Source organism: Peromyscus maniculatus, chromosome 7 (assembly GCF_049852395.1).
Source record: "Peromyscus maniculatus bairdii isolate BWxNUB_F1_BW_parent chromosome 7, HU_Pman_BW_mat_3.1, whole genome shotgun sequence".
Taxonomy (NCBI): Eukaryota; Metazoa; Chordata; class Mammalia; order Rodentia; family Cricetidae; genus Peromyscus; species Peromyscus maniculatus.
Window position 1 is genome coordinate 69,164,650 of NC_134858.1, and position 14,785 is coordinate 69,179,434.

Consider the following 14,785-nt stretch of genomic DNA (forward strand, 5'->3'; position numbering starts at 1 on the left):
AGATTCTTTTTTTTTTTTTTTTAAATTCCCACTGGCTAGTGTGTATGAATGCCTCTCCGAGTTTTGTTTATCCGCTAACAGAAATCACCCTCCCCACCAGGCTCCCTCCTCCCCCTGCAGATGATTTCAGATAAGAGGGAAGTAAGTACATTTGCAGGTGGCAGTCACTGAACAAAGGGTGACCTGGGACAGCCTGACTCAGGGCAACTCCTGCACAGCATCACCCGCCTCCGCCGCTGCCACCACCTCTGGTTGGCTGGAAGTCTGCGACAGCGCGGCCTGGTTTTCCCCACAGCCACTACCTTGATAAGCCCTGTGGATAAAGCTGGTCTATTTTAATAGCTAGCAGACCTTTTGACTTTGAGACTCGGCGTTCTCCTTTACAAAGTTCACCCTCAAGAACCATGCAGCTGAGTTACAAAGCAAACAATAGCATCTCCTGGTGTTTTAAGAACATTCGTGACTCTGTGTTGGACTACAGTCATAGCTACCCTTGGCCACAGGCAGCCCACGAGTGACAGGTTGAACACACCCCAAAGTATTCCCGTTTGAGAGCACCTCTTGTCCAAGAGCAGGCAAGAGATGAGAGAGTACAGGATTTCTTGAAAACTTTTCAATTTCAGAAACATTTCTCGTGGTTACTTATTTAGTGTATAATTTGATTTTCTTGTGTTGCTATAAGTTTTTTTTTAAGGTGTTTTGTTTCAAAGCAGGTCCAACACACATTGTCATAGAGGCTAGGTCAAGCATCCACTGAGAGGAACGATAGTTCTGTTTTCCCAACCAGTCATGTCCACTGGCCTCCAAACTCCTGTTTCTGCTGGCCGACTACCTAGCAGCTCACCTGCAGGGAGAGGCCTGCCTCACACACCTCAGGAAGAGCCTTCCTCTTAGTGTCACTGAACCCTGGAGACACTCTGCTCACTACAAAAGCCATCACTGTACATCATTTGTGACAACGTTTGCCTCAAGGAGCAGAGTGGAGCTGAGTGCCCAGCCCTGTAACACACAGAAATAGATCTATAAATATATACAGTGAGTCAGTCAGTCAATCAACACACCATAGCTTCCCAACACATGGCCCTGCCAACACACACACACACACACACACACACACACACACACACACACACAGCTCCTGGAGCCTTTAGAAATATTCTGTCCACAAAAAGTGATAGGATGTTCCAGTCAGAGGCATGAGCTCTTCAGCCCAAAGTTTTGATGGAGTCTTACCCAATAGTGTGTCCAGACACCAAAGCACCATTCAAGGGGAAAATCCTCAAAGATGCTACTGAATGCACTGGTCACATCTGTGTTCACCCACAGGATCCCACTATCTACCTCAGAACTCTCCCTGTAGGGGAGGGGTGCTGGACACAGCTCAGGGCTGTTTTTTTAATGATTTCATTCTTTGTCAACCAAAATTTTAAAAAGCTGGCATTTTAATACGTTCATTACTTGTTCTAATTAACAAAGTTTTCCATGGGAAAAAGTCCAATACCCTTTTGGTAGTAAGGTAGGACTATGCTTGGAAACCCACCAGCCAAATGTGACACTTACTATATGAAGTTAATGATCAAGCAACCAGAGTTCTGTCAGCCTTTGGTGTCCACCATGCACACACAAACACACACACCATCACTTGGCCCACACCCAAAAGCAACACATGCCTTTCGTGTATAAGGTAACTGCCAACAAGCTCGTCCACAAGTCACGCAAACTGGCCTGACTATAGAAGGGGCTTTGGGTCTGGACTTAACCTGTTGGGATGAACCTGGGGAAACATGATTAGAGGAGAGTATTCGATATCACGACACCAAAACTAAAAAGCCACAGGCCAAGCTCTAGCAGTGTCTCCGAGGCCCCGATCTTAGAAGGGGCACAGCATGTGAACCTGACTAGTCTGGCCATTCTTTCACGGAGCATCTGAGGAGGTGAGAACAGATGAGGCAGAGTCTGTGGCTAAACAGATTTCCACAGGGAAACCTCCCCGGAGATGATGCCCAGGGCTTTAGGACTGGCCCCGGTGCCACAGAGAAGAAAGTGCCAGCCTGCATAAACTAGGGTCCTGCACAGCTGGGGGTGGTCAGCAAACAGGCAGCCACCTTGACAAAGCCGGTCCCTGAACCAGAGGCACTCACTCTATCACCAGTGGATGGGCACAGGGACCACGCTCCTCATCAAGAGATGGAGGAAAGCTGGCATTTTCATACGTTCATTACTTGTGCATCTCAGGGTAGAGACACTCAGAAACCTCTTGCTCCCCCTCTTAAACAGGTGTCGCGCTTACGCGTGGCTTGACAGTGGAGACAAGGAGGGGAAACTTCTGGGTATTGCAGAAAGTCGCCTAAGCCCTCTTCTTCCAGCCACAGGGTGTCCAGAGAGAGGGTCTCTGTGCAGTTCCGGACAGGCCGGGAAACTTAAGTCAGGATGAGGTGTTGGCGGCCTGCAGCTGACCCCTAAGTATCCTCCCCACCACAAATCTCTTACAGAAGGGTCGACAGGGATCTGTGCAGGAGACCCCCGGCAGCTCCTTCTCCAGCTCGCTACTCACCCGCCTACTGGGCGTCCCAGGCGACTTAGCGCTGCCACCTGAGAGCAGGGTGACAGTGGACGTGGAGCGCAGCATCTCGCAGCGGCTGTGGAGCGAGGGCTGGGTCCCTGCGCTGCTCCGGGGCAGGATAAGCGTGCGGGGCGCGCCCTGCGCGGGGGAGGCTCAGACACTTGAGGTTGTAGCTTCCGCAGGGCTGGAGCCCGGGGGGCGGGCTCTGGGAGGAGCCTGGGAGGGGGCGGGGCCAAAGAGTGCTGGCTAGACCCGTCCGGCTTCATTCTCTCCCCAAAGTTGAGCGTCATTTCTCCGAATCTCTCTGTCCACTCTTCTTGCACACACCTGTAGGTCCAGCTCTCTGACGCCTGTCCATTCGGCCTCACGACCCCAGTGCTTTTTGCCAAACCCGGAGGACCACTGGGACCCTTGCTGTGGGTCATTTATTTAGTAACTACTGAGTGCCTATTATTTGTGCCTCCTAGTAAATGACCGACCCCTGTCTTCACAGAATTTGCACCCTGATGGGGACCCTGAGAGGCGACAGCTGTCGTTGCTATGGTAGAAGACAGGTATGTGTGCTGGGAGTGTGCAACCGTCCTCAGGTCCTCGGGAGCCAGGAGGAGGCTCCCAGAGGAAGTGACTAAGCTGAAGACCAGAAATGCAAGTCGGAGGAAGCCAGACACAGGCTGGCCATCACATTCATTCAGTGATTACTGTGTGTCCACCTGGGAGGGCTGAGCATGCATTACGTCAACCAATCTCCACGACCACGCTTTGGGGTAGGTGTCATTATTATCCTGCACCCCATTTTTCAGATGAGGACATTGACTCATCAAGGGTTGAGTAAGGCAGCAGGAACCCCACGGACTGCTGGGTGGCCGAGCTAAGAGGTGACCTACTCTGGTCAGCCCCTAGGGCCTTAGTGGAGCACTCTGCTGCCCCCTAGCAGAGATGAGAACAAGGTAAGGGCAGGCCTGTCACCTTTTTTAGGAACCTTGCCCTGGTGCAAGGAGCTAAAAGTGGAGAGGATCTAAAGAGAGCTGAGACCTAGTCGTTAAGAACCTACAGGCCAAAGTGGTTTTGGGAAAGGGAAGACACTGTATCTCCACTCACCTTGCAAAGCCCACGCAAAACCAAGTCTCTCTCTCTCTCTCTCTCTCTCTCTCTCTCTCTCTCTCTCTCTCTCTCTCTCTCCACTCACCTTGCAAAGCCCACGCAAAACCCAGTCTCTCTCTCTCTCTCTCTCTCTCTCTCTCTCTCTCTCTCTCTCTCTCTCTCTCTCTCTCTCTCTCTCTCTCTCTGTCTCTGTGTGTGTGTGTGTGTGTGTGTGTGTGGTCCGTGTGCACTCCCAGAATAGCACCAGCAGGGAAGATGATCAAAGAATGTTGCTGACCAGAATTCCTCACAATCCTGTGAAACTTGCTCCTTTATAGCTGAGGAAACCACAGCCACATTTTCTGTAAGTCTGAATGAAAGTGACTTTCCAAAATCACGGGACCTATTCTATGCCAGCCCTTCCCAGTGCTCTCTACCAACCTCACCACCACTATGCGTGTGTTCTTTTATTTAAGGTTTACTTTTTATTTTTAATCATGTGTTTGTCTAGGTGAGCGCAGGTATCCTCAGAGGCCAGAGGCATCTGATCCCTTGAAGCTGACGTTACCTCGGTTGTGAGCCACCCAACGTGGGTGCTGTGTCCTCTGCTGGGCTGTAAGCTCTGTGGTGCTGAGCCATCCATCAGCCTGTGTGTCTGGGCTCTCTGGGCACAGGGTTCACTTTCTCCTCAGACCGCACCTCAACCCCGCCAGGTGGGCCCTGTTAACACCCTCGTCTTGCAAAGGAGAGAACTAAGACCATCGGAGCCAACTGGTCAGTAGCTGTACCTATTGCTTCTCGCTCGGCTGCCTTCAGCCTCCCATGTGCCTGCCTCTTTCAAAACGCAAATCATGAGGTTTCCTTCCATCCTCCTCCACACAGCCCTCCATTCCCAGTAGTGACATTTGTAAGACTGAACTCTAAGTCTACCCTTCACTAAGCAGTGGTCAAAGCGTGGCTGTTGGGGCTGGAGAGTCGGCTCAGCGGTTAAGAGCACTTGCAGAGGACCAGGACTTGATTCCCAGCACCCACGTGGTGGCTCACAATAGTCTGCCACTCCAGTTCCAGGTGATCCGACACCCTCTTTTGGCCTCCAGGGGCACCAGGTGCACACGTGGTACACAGACAAACATTCATTCACATAAAAGGAAATAAACAAATCTTCAAAAGGAAGTTACTGAAAACCCCTAGGAGCTAGTCTGAATCTGCATGGTTACCTCAATGGGAAGAAGCTAATGGTTAATGTCATTTTGCTAGTTTGCCCCAAGGAGATAGGAAATGGGCTGTTTTTGCAGACACAGTCAAAACAACCTGGCATCAGTAATGTTTACGTATATCATGGCAAGCACCCAAGTGGCCATCCAAAATAGGCTCGGCATGGAGAGAAAGGGAATTTGCATGTCTCCATTTTGTACATTGTGCTGGTTAGGTTGGGCTTTTTTTGTTTCTTTGTTTTGTCAACTTGACATAGCTAGAGTTATCTGGTAAGAAGGAACCTCAGCTGGGCGGTGGTGGTGCATGCCTTTAGTCCCAGCACTTGGGAGGCAGAGGCAGGTGGATCTCTGTGAGTTCAAGGCCAGCCTGGTCTACAGAATGAGTTCCAGGAAAGGCACACACAAAGCTAGCTACACAGAGAAACCCTGTCGGAGAAGGAGGAGGAGGAGGAGGGGAAGGAGGAGGAGGAGAAGGAGAAGGAGAAGGAGAAACCTCAAATGAGAACATGGTTCCATCATATTGGCCTGTATGCAAGTATGTAGGGCATTTTGTTATTTTGATATGGAAGGGCCAAGCTCACTGTGGGTGTAGCCACCCCTGGGCAGGTGTATAAGAAAGCAGGCCGAGCAAACCGTACGGAACAAACATATAAGCAGCATTCTTCCATGGTGTATGCTTCAGTTCCTGCCTCCAGGTTCCGGATCTGCTTTCTCTCAATGAAGGACTGTAAGTTGTAAGCTTAAACAAACCATTTCATTCCCAGGCTGCTTTTGGTTATGGTATTTTATCACAGTGACAGAAACCCTAACTAAGTCATCCGTCCAAGTCTTTTCCACCATAATGTAATGGTTTGGTTATTATCAAAGCAGCAAACTGCTCACCAACTTGTGACTCTGGTTAAGAACCGGATCCTGTTGACATCCCTGCCCCACAGCCAAAATACATCACTGGGGTGTGCTAAGTGCTCAGTAATTTTCAATGGGTGTGAAAGCATCACAGAACAACATTGCAGTTTATTCACGATCAATCCAAACAAGTAAGATCCTTGCCAGCCCAACTTAAAAGGTGGCCCAGGGTCTCCCAGCAATTTGTCAACGTAAGTTGGCCAAAGCCCCAGGATTCTCTCTGTCAGGGCGATTGCCAACCTCATAAAGTGGTGTGGGTGGTAATCAGGCAGGTGCAGGCTGACCAACACGAGAAAGATGAGAGCACAGGAATTACAAGAGCAAGGAGTCCCCAGAAAGCGGGAAGGAGTAAGGAGGAAGCGGGGAGGTGAGTAGGACTTGAGAGTCAACGGAAAGCGGGGTACAGGGTAGAGGGGGAAAATAAGAACAAAGCCAGGTTTCTGTAGATAGTTCTGGAAGAAGATGTACCAATAAGACTGACTCCTTTCACATGAGGAACTGGGGCTAGGGAGATGGCTCTGCAGTTAAGAAAGTGCATACTACTCTTGCAGAGGATGCAGGTTTAGGTCTGACCACCTGAGTAGGATAGTTCCCAAGTGTGGACATCCACAGAGGCTTCCTAGTGAGACCTTACTCGGGGTCAGAGAATCTGGGCTTGCTTTACCCAGCAGGGCTGCATAAGGGGATGATTTGACCACAGGTGTGGTTACCAGGTGTTTGGAAGGGTCTACACTTGGCAGTACGGTGTGCTTTGATCTTGCAAAGGGGAGGTCTTTTGCCCCTCCCCTTGGCATTTGTATAAAAAGCCTTTTGAATAAACGTATAGGGCGGCTGGGTATTGATCCAGGGCCCTTCCAAAGCTATCCTGTGTCTCTGTCTTTCTTGTTCTCTAGATCTATCTTTCTACCTAATATCTCCTCATTCCTCTCTCCTCCACCCAAGAACCCTTCGAAAGGTGGAGGCAGGTCAGAGCTGGACTCCCACAGTCTCCCACACACAACCCTTGCAACTCCAGCTCCAGGGGATCTGATGCCCTATTCTGGACTTCACCATGTACACACACACACACACACACACACACACACACACACACACACACACACTTAAAAATAAAATGAATCTTTTAAAATGAAAAGAGGAACCAAAGGCTGAGAACTCTAAGATCTACAGAAGAACTAGTAGGAAACAGGATAAAAGGGACAGAGCTCTGGTGCAGAAGGCCATCAAGCAATCTTCCAACATGCTGGGGCCTCCCTAGGCCCTCCCTACACATCAATGGTGGGTAGATGCCATCATCTGTGCTGGAGAGACCAGGAGTTCTGACAACACCGTCTTAGTGCCGCTGTTTTCCATCCATGACAATACCCATACGTGCCTAAGTCCTGTCCTAACCGCCCCTGCTGAAGGTGTGCAGAAAATTCTAGATGCCTGTACAAATGGCTTTCCTTTCCTTGGAATCCGTTTCTTAGTTGAACCTCCTTCTCTGGAATCCTCCAGGCCTCTGCTTCCTCAATTGTCTGTGCTACTTCCTGATGAAGCCTTAGCTGAGAGCCTTAGGGTGGGATCCATTTCTCTAGTGAAGTCCTAAGAAGAAAAGATAGTTTTTATTTCTGGGGAGAAATGACCAAGAGTTGAATCACTCACCAGACACCAAGCACGAAATAGGTGAGTCGGGGCACGCCAGGCCTTCTGGTGTCTGTGCCCTCTTCACTTGCCAGTCCCTGAGGAATCCCTTTCTTCCTTTTATTGGGCTGTGACCACATCCCAGAGTCCTGGCACATTCTCCTCTTCTGAATGCTACAGAGACCAAATGTTCACAATGGGAAAGGACACATTTCCAGCCCTGGGCAAGAGTGTTGAATTACAGAGCTCCTTTGCATAAGTAGGATAAGTAACAGCCATATTGACAGGTCTCTGAGAGGCGGGGAGCAAGGCCCAGTGATAAGGAAGGCAGACTGAGAGGAACCCAATCCCCAGACAACTGGCTCCCTCAGATCCTCAGCATTTATAAGCCTGTCTAGACATGGGCTGAATCTGCTGCTGACCCACTCTAGGGGAGAGAAACTCACTGAGGCAATTCTGTGGCCTCACACCTAGCCCAGTAAACAAATAGCACATTCATCAAGCTCATCTGTACTGTTTGGGTTTGTGTGTGCAATGTTCCCCACAGGCTGAAATGTCTGAGGCAGTGCCTTTGTTTTTATGAGACTGTGGAACCTTTAGGAAGTGGGGTCTGACTGGAGGAATGTGGGTCACTACAGGCAGGCCTTTGAGCATTCTAGCCTGAGCAGACTTCTGGTCCCATTCTTTTATTTCCTGTTTGGCCAAGATGTGAACAGCTGCTCTGTCACATGTTCCTCCCAACGTAGACTAAGCCATTCTTGACACCATGTTTCTGTGCCTTGATGGACAGAAATCCCCGGAAACCGTGAGCCAAAATAAATTCCTTCTCCCATAAGTGCTTCAGTCACAGGAATGAGAAAAGTTACTGATCAAATAATATTTGCTACACCCTGGGGATACGAACACAGGAAGAGCAGCCCCCACTTTCTAGGATTTCATTACAAAATTCATTACTTAGGCAGGAAATGATGGCTAGGACTCACATGGAGAGAATGTGTCCATGAGTTGGAAACCTTTGAACATATAACAATAAGGAAGGTTCTCTTCTGTCCCTTTTCTGCAGATGAAGAAATGGAATGACAGGTAGGTGGGGTGACTTGCCCGTGGTACCAATACTAGGAAGTGGTGGAATCAAGCTTCAACCTGAGGCTAGATGACTCCAGACTCTGTGATGTTGGCAACTTGCCTTCTGCTCCGGGATAGAGGCCAGATTTGAGGCATGCTTGGGTCCATAGAAGTAGGGGAAAGATGCCCTGGGAGGTGGCCCATGAGCTGGCCCTGAAGGATGAAGAACAGAAGCAAGTGCTTCAGAGGAGAGGGACAGAGGCAGGGTGAGTGGGGGCTGGGAGATGCGTGGTTCTGGGGAACAGAGAAAGCCCCAAGAGAGTGAAGTCCTGAGTGAATGTTTTTGTTTGTTTGTTTTTGTTTTTGTTTTTTTGGGACAGGGTTTCTCTGTGTAGCTTTGCGTCTTTTCCTGCATCTTGCTCTGTAGACCAGACTGGCCTCGAACTCACAGAGATCCGCCTGCCTCTGCCTCCTGAGTGCTGGGATTAAAGGCGTGCGCCACCACCGCCCAGCCTGAATGTGTGGTTTTTTTTTTTTAACATAAGCACAGCCATGTCAAAGACCCCAGAGCCTCAGACTTGAAAGAATGGCAAGGGCTTCCTCAGGGGACAGTATGAGTGTTAACAGTGTGTGCAGAAAATGTCTCCCATAGCTTTCTCCTTCCTGGATATTGACATGCTGAAGACGGCTCCCCCACAGAGCCCATTTCTACCAAGATTAGCTCAACCTGGCTCTTTGATCTAGCTGTAGACCATAAACTCTGCCTCCTTGTTTATCTGTGTGCAATAACCCTGCCTCTCTGGTCAACTCGATCTAATCAATGTGGGACCTTTCCAGGGTACTGTGGTTTCTCCAACAGAGAGCCCACGCCATCCAATCCTGGCTTTCTGTGTCCTTCTCTCTGTCATCTCTTCCTTCCCTTATTGCTCCTACTTAGGTCAAGTCCCTGAGACTGTGCGTGGACGTGGCATGTGGTAGTCAATTTAACTGTAACTTTGGGGGCAGAGGAACTGTCCAGAGAGAGATTAGAATATAAATGTCCCCAGATCCGGTTGACATTTGTCTCAAGAGAGGGAGTCTTGAACTTCTGAGCAGGGCAGTGATAGGGTTGCATTCGTATTGAGAAAGATGTTAGCAATAAAGATGCTGATGGGTGGAAGCAAAGGCTGCTGCAGCAGAGTGAAATGGTGCATGGGCTGCAGGGAGCAGAGTGAATGGTGCAGGGGCTGCAGGGAGCAGAGTGAATGGTGCAGGGGCTGCAGGGAGCAGAGTGAATGGTGCAGGGGCTGCTGTAGCAGAGTGAAATGATGCAGGGGCTGCAGGGAGCAGAGTGAAATGATGCAGGGGCTGCAGGGAGCAGAGTGAAATGGTGCAGGGGGTGCTGTAGTCGAGTGAAATGATGCAAAGAAGCTTTGAACTGGGAGGCCAGCAGCAGTCAAAACTCAGAACGTTCACAGAGTTTAGCAGCCAAAAGTTGGGATTTTGTGAATTGTAGGCCACCCTAGTGAATAGTAATCATTACTTCTATACATCATGGGGGACAAGAAGCCAGTTGAAATGAAATAAATGAGGGCTGGGGCGGAGCTCAGGTGGTAAAAGTGCTTGTCCAGCACTTTAGATTTGGTCCCCAGCACCGAATAAGCCAGGGGTGGTGACACACACCTGTAATCTCAACGCTTGGAAGGTAGAGGCAGGAGCATCAGTAGTTCAAGGCCATCCTCCACTACAAACTGAGTTGGAAGTCAACCTGAGCTACATGAGCCCTGTCTCAATAAAATAACAAAGAAAACCTCAGATTCTAGAAGAAGGCGTCAATCGGGCCTTTTTCAGTAGCTCCTGCTCTGGGATTGTAGTAGAAACCCTTTGAATGAAGAGGTAGAACGTGCCTGTCTGACTTCAGAAAGGCAGTCTGGTGACTGTCTGTGGGAGGAAACAGGCTCCAGCCAGCCAGCGTCACAGATAATAACAGCAGAAGCAAGAGGCAGACAGGTGAGAAATGCTGGGATTAGGGCTGTACTGAGCCACGTGGTACAAAGTGAGTCATGCAATTCAACCTATACCCAAACGGAAATGGCTAACCTATTGAGAGGCAAGTGTCTTCTTCCACAGCCACTCTCCACCTTGCCTTTGAAACAGGGTTTTTCTGTGAACCTGGAGCTTGCTGGTTTGGCTAAGCTGACCATTCATTCCAGAGATCCTCCTGTCTCCACCTCCACAACACTGGAATTACAGGCATGCACCACTACTCCAGGCTTTTTAATGTAGATCCTGGGGCATCGAACTAGGGCTTTCCTGGCTATGCCATAAACTTTACAGACTGAGTCATCTTCCTAGTGCAGTTAATTCTTATTTTTTTTCTCATTTTAGTGTTTCTGCAAATATTTTCATGAAGAACATATGCTGTGTCTGTGTGTACTGCAGCTATGATCTTAGGTCTGCTTCTTCCAACACAAGAGCTAATTAAGAAGCTGTGGCCAGGAGCACCAAGGAGGGGAGTGGAGGATGGGGGAGGGTGGGGGAGAGGAGGGTGGGGGAGGGGAGGGGAGGATGGAGATGGGAGGATGGAGGAGGGGAGTGAAGGATGGAGGAGGGGAGTGGAGGATGGAGGAGGGGAGGGGAGGATGGAGGAGGGGAGTGGAGGATGAAGGAGGGGAGGGGAGGATGGAGGAGGGGAGGGGAGGATGGAGGAGGGGAGTGGAGGATGGAGGAGGGGAGGGGAGGATGAAGGAGGGGAGTGAAGGATGGAGGAGGGGAGGGGAGGATGGAGGAGGGGAGTGGAGGATGGAGATGAGAGGATGGAGGAGGGGAGGGGAGGATAAAGGAGGGGAGTGGAGGATGGAGGAGGGGAGTGGAGGATGGAGGAGGGGAGGGGAGGATGGAGGAGGGGAGTGGAGGATGGAGGAGGGGAGTGAAAGATGAAGGAGGGGAGGGTGGGGGAGGGGAGGGGACGGGGGAGGAGAAGCAAGTGAAGATGCAGTCTTGGGTGACAGCCTGGATTTAGCCTGACCCCACGGCTAGCTCTGGAGTAAATGGCACCTCAGAGCTAATCCTTCCTTGATACTGGGTCTGCCCATACTAGTCTACCATTGACTCCGGCTCCTAGAGATGGGGAGAATATGAGGGAGGTGCATGAATTCACGGGAAAAGCCTCTGAAGGTCACAAGTGCAGAGAGTTACCATCAAAGAACACACAAGCTGGGAAAGAAACCCCCAGAACCAGTTAAAAAGGAATGGTGAGATTTGAGTGGGATCGTGCCCTCTGTGTCTCTATTAGCTGTGTCTATAAACCTGGTGGATAGCTGGAAAGAGTCGGGGGAGAGAACAGTCAACCCAGAAGAAGCAACCCTGAAAAGTTAAGAGGCTACAGCAAGGTTCAGATGATGTGAAATCTGTGGTCCTAAGCTTGAGTCCTCAGTCAGCAACAATAAGGTGGGACCTAAGAGCCAGCTGCACAGCATTGTGGGCTAAGCCACCTGTGAGGCCCGGCATGATGGCACACACCTGTAACCTCAGCACTTCGGAGGTGGAGGCAGGTGGATCAGGGGTTTAGGGGCATCCTCTACTGTACAGCAAGGTAGAGTTTGTCTCTAAACAAAGCCAGACAAACAAAGATATCGTGAAGCTCGGTTTGCCCCACAGTTTCAGAGAAGTCCATCCCTTTGTGGTCCAGAAAACCTGATAAACTGGAAAAACAAGAGTCCCCAATGCATGGTGCTGACCCAGCCATGCCTGGAACCCGGCCTTTGGGTTGGGATACTGTGGTTCAAAGGTACAGGGGAACCTCAAGGTGATTTCAGAAGAACACGGGCCACATGTGAGGGAAGGAACTGGTGATTTTGTCTGGAGAAGAAAAAAGCTAAACACCCTCCACAGTCAAGCAGAGAGGAGGAAAGAGGCTGGGAAGGTGGGCAGCATGATTAACTTGGGTGTAGGTGTAAGGATTATGTCCCTGATTACATCACTATCCTGCGATGGTGTCCCAGCCTAAAAAGCAGGCGTGCCCTCTGTGTGCTCTCCTCTTTTCTGCACTCTCTCCTTCCATACTCCCCCACCTCCACGCGGTCCCTCTCTCTCTTTTTCCCTCTCTCCCTCTCTCCTTCTCTCTCCCAATAAAGCTCTAGAAAGGTAGCCATGGCTCATGACTTTTCCCGTCACTGATACATCCAACACTCTCCTCCGTCAGCATGGCCACCGCGGGAGCCGGCCAGCCACGAGCGCTGCAGCGTAACCAACAGTAGGTCCAGGATGGGACTGGGGCTTTACCAGTTGTCCCCAAGCTCACTGCACAGCAAAGCCACCTGAAGTCTTGCTAACAGAACATTTCTGCACCTTGACCTACAGACATCCCATCTCGGTGTGTCAGCATACAGAAATCAATGCCCAAAAATCTCCCTGCGTTTTTTCTTGGGCGCTATCCAGCGTTTGTAGAGTATGGCCAGCAGGGTAAGATTGCTGAAGATATTTGCATCAGGGACAAGAGAGGGCTCAGCCCGAGATGGGCAATGAGACAGAGAGCAGATCCAGCCAGTCACGCCTTTCAAATTCTAGACACCCATCATCCCAAAGCTGTGGGACTCTGGGCCTCAGGTCAGAGCAACATAAGCTTATTTATCTATTTATTCATCTAGGTTTCTTTCTTTTTTTTTTTTTAACCTTTATTTAGTGTGCAGATGAGAGGACAACCAAAGGATTCGGTTTTTCTCCTTCCTCCATGTGGGGCCCAATGATCAAACTCAGTTCATCAGTCTTGATGGCCAAGTGCCTTTAGCAGTTGAGCCATGTCCCTGGCCTCTGTTGACTCCTTTATTCACTGTGGGGAGGGAGGTATGTGTACGTTTGTGCACACATGTTGAGGCCAGTGATCAACCTTAGGTCATTCTCTACCTTGTTCGAGACAAGGTCTCTCTCTCACACTGAACCGGAAATTCACCAATTTAGCTGGCCCAGCTGGCCAGGGCTCCTGCCTCAGAGGCCTTCCCAGCACTGGGATCACATGTGCATGGTTTGCTGGTTGTAATTTTTCACAGGAGTTCTGGCTGGTCTGCTTCTGCAGGAAGCACTTCGCTGACTGAGCGTCCCCCTAGCCCCAGAGCACCATCAAACAGGAAGCTTACCCTCGAGCCAAACTCATGCACGGGTTTTGTTTTGGTTGTTCGCTTTGTTTGGGGGACAGGGTCTTACGCAGCCAAGGCTGGCTTTGAGTTGCTGGTCCTCCTACCTCTACCTGCCAAGTGTTGGGATGACAGGTGTGTGTACCACCATGCTGGGCCGAGGCCGGTTTCTCTTCCAGCACCACCACTCACTAACTGGAGTCTGGATCAAGTCACCGCCACTCTCCAAGTCTTAATCTTCTTCCCTGTAAAATGACAGCCGTCCCTCCTGGGGCTGGTGTGCACATAGCTGGGATGATACCATCAAATAGGAGCTCCATGAGCAGACTGTGCCACAGCCCTCGGGCACTGGGAAGTCCTTTTGAGGAAACTATGATAACCAGCTCATCTCGTGGGTGACACTGAGCGTGGAGGAGAACAGAATGCCTCTTTAGGTTTGGAGTGACTTTTTTGAAGCAAAAATATTGAGTGTTCCATGGCAGTGTCAATGGACAGCACTTGGGAAAGATTATAGACACTTATTTTTCCTGTCCAGTTTACCATAGTAAAGAGTTCTTGGTGCAGAATGTATCTGCTCTCAGTCTATGAGAAGAGAACCAAATAACTTCAAAACAAAGAGGCATTCATTTTTCTGTCCTAAGAAGACCAACAATATTCCTTAGTGCTATCTTCCTACATTTTAATGCTTTAAGAACTTCATAGACAGACTTGTATGAAATCTGTAAGGGAGGTATCAAATTCACTACAGAGCATGGCATATGAACAGATGTTTCCTCTAAGTTCGATTTCCTCTGACTCAAATACCTGCCAGGCAGGTCCCTCTTCTACCTGCAGGGCTTCCTGAGCTGCCAGTTGTCATTTCTGGTAGGGCCTCTGTGTGTGTCAGGAGGGCTGGTCACAGCACAGGAGCTATGAGCTGACACGGGAATAAACCCGGACATGCTGTACCCTAATGTGAGGTCGTGCCCACCAGAGAAAGGGATGCCATTTCTCCTCACACAAAGCCATATGGGCTGGTGGGTGCGCTAACCTGAATGTTGGGGGCTCTGTTTTTATTTTATTTTTAAGCATGATCATCCTCTCAAAAATACTGTTGTTAGCTGGGCGGTGGTGGTGCACGCCTTTAATCCCAGCACTCGGGAGGCAGAGCCAGGCGGATCTCTGTGAGTTCGAGGCCAGCCTGGGCTACCAAGTGAGTCCCAGGAAAGGTGCAAAGCTACACA

At 50.0% G+C, this 14,785-nt stretch overlaps 1 protein-coding gene and 1 long non-coding RNA gene across 5 annotated transcripts in view; one reads left to right on the forward strand and one right to left on the reverse strand.

Moving 5' to 3' along the window:
- Window positions 1-2,720, reverse strand: part of Myzap (myocardial zonula adherens protein) — a 90,867-nt gene extending 88,147 nt beyond the window's left edge. For 2 of the 3 annotated variants that reach the window (XM_006973785.4, XM_076576638.1), the window contains exon 1: window positions 2,555-2,719. In XM_006973785.4, the coding sequence (XP_006973847.1) occupies window positions 2,555-2,629 (75 nt within the window). In that variant the 5' untranslated portion in view covers window positions 2,630-2,719. Of the gene's footprint in view, window positions 1-2,554 lie in introns of all 3 variants that reach the window. The other variant, XR_006074202.2, reaches the window with a different exon arrangement.
- A 107-nt stretch (window positions 2,721-2,827) lies between these two features.
- LOC143274275 (uncharacterized) lies at window positions 2,828-6,626 on the forward strand. Of its 2 annotated transcripts, XR_013052813.1 has the most exons (3): window positions 2,828-3,327; window positions 3,901-4,007; window positions 4,155-6,626. It is a non-coding gene; the product is annotated as an uncharacterized LOC143274275 (long non-coding RNA). The 2 variants fall into 2 exon arrangements; XR_013052812.1 differs by having other exon boundaries at window positions 3,901-6,626.
- Window positions 6,627-14,785: the final 8,159 nt, after the last annotated feature.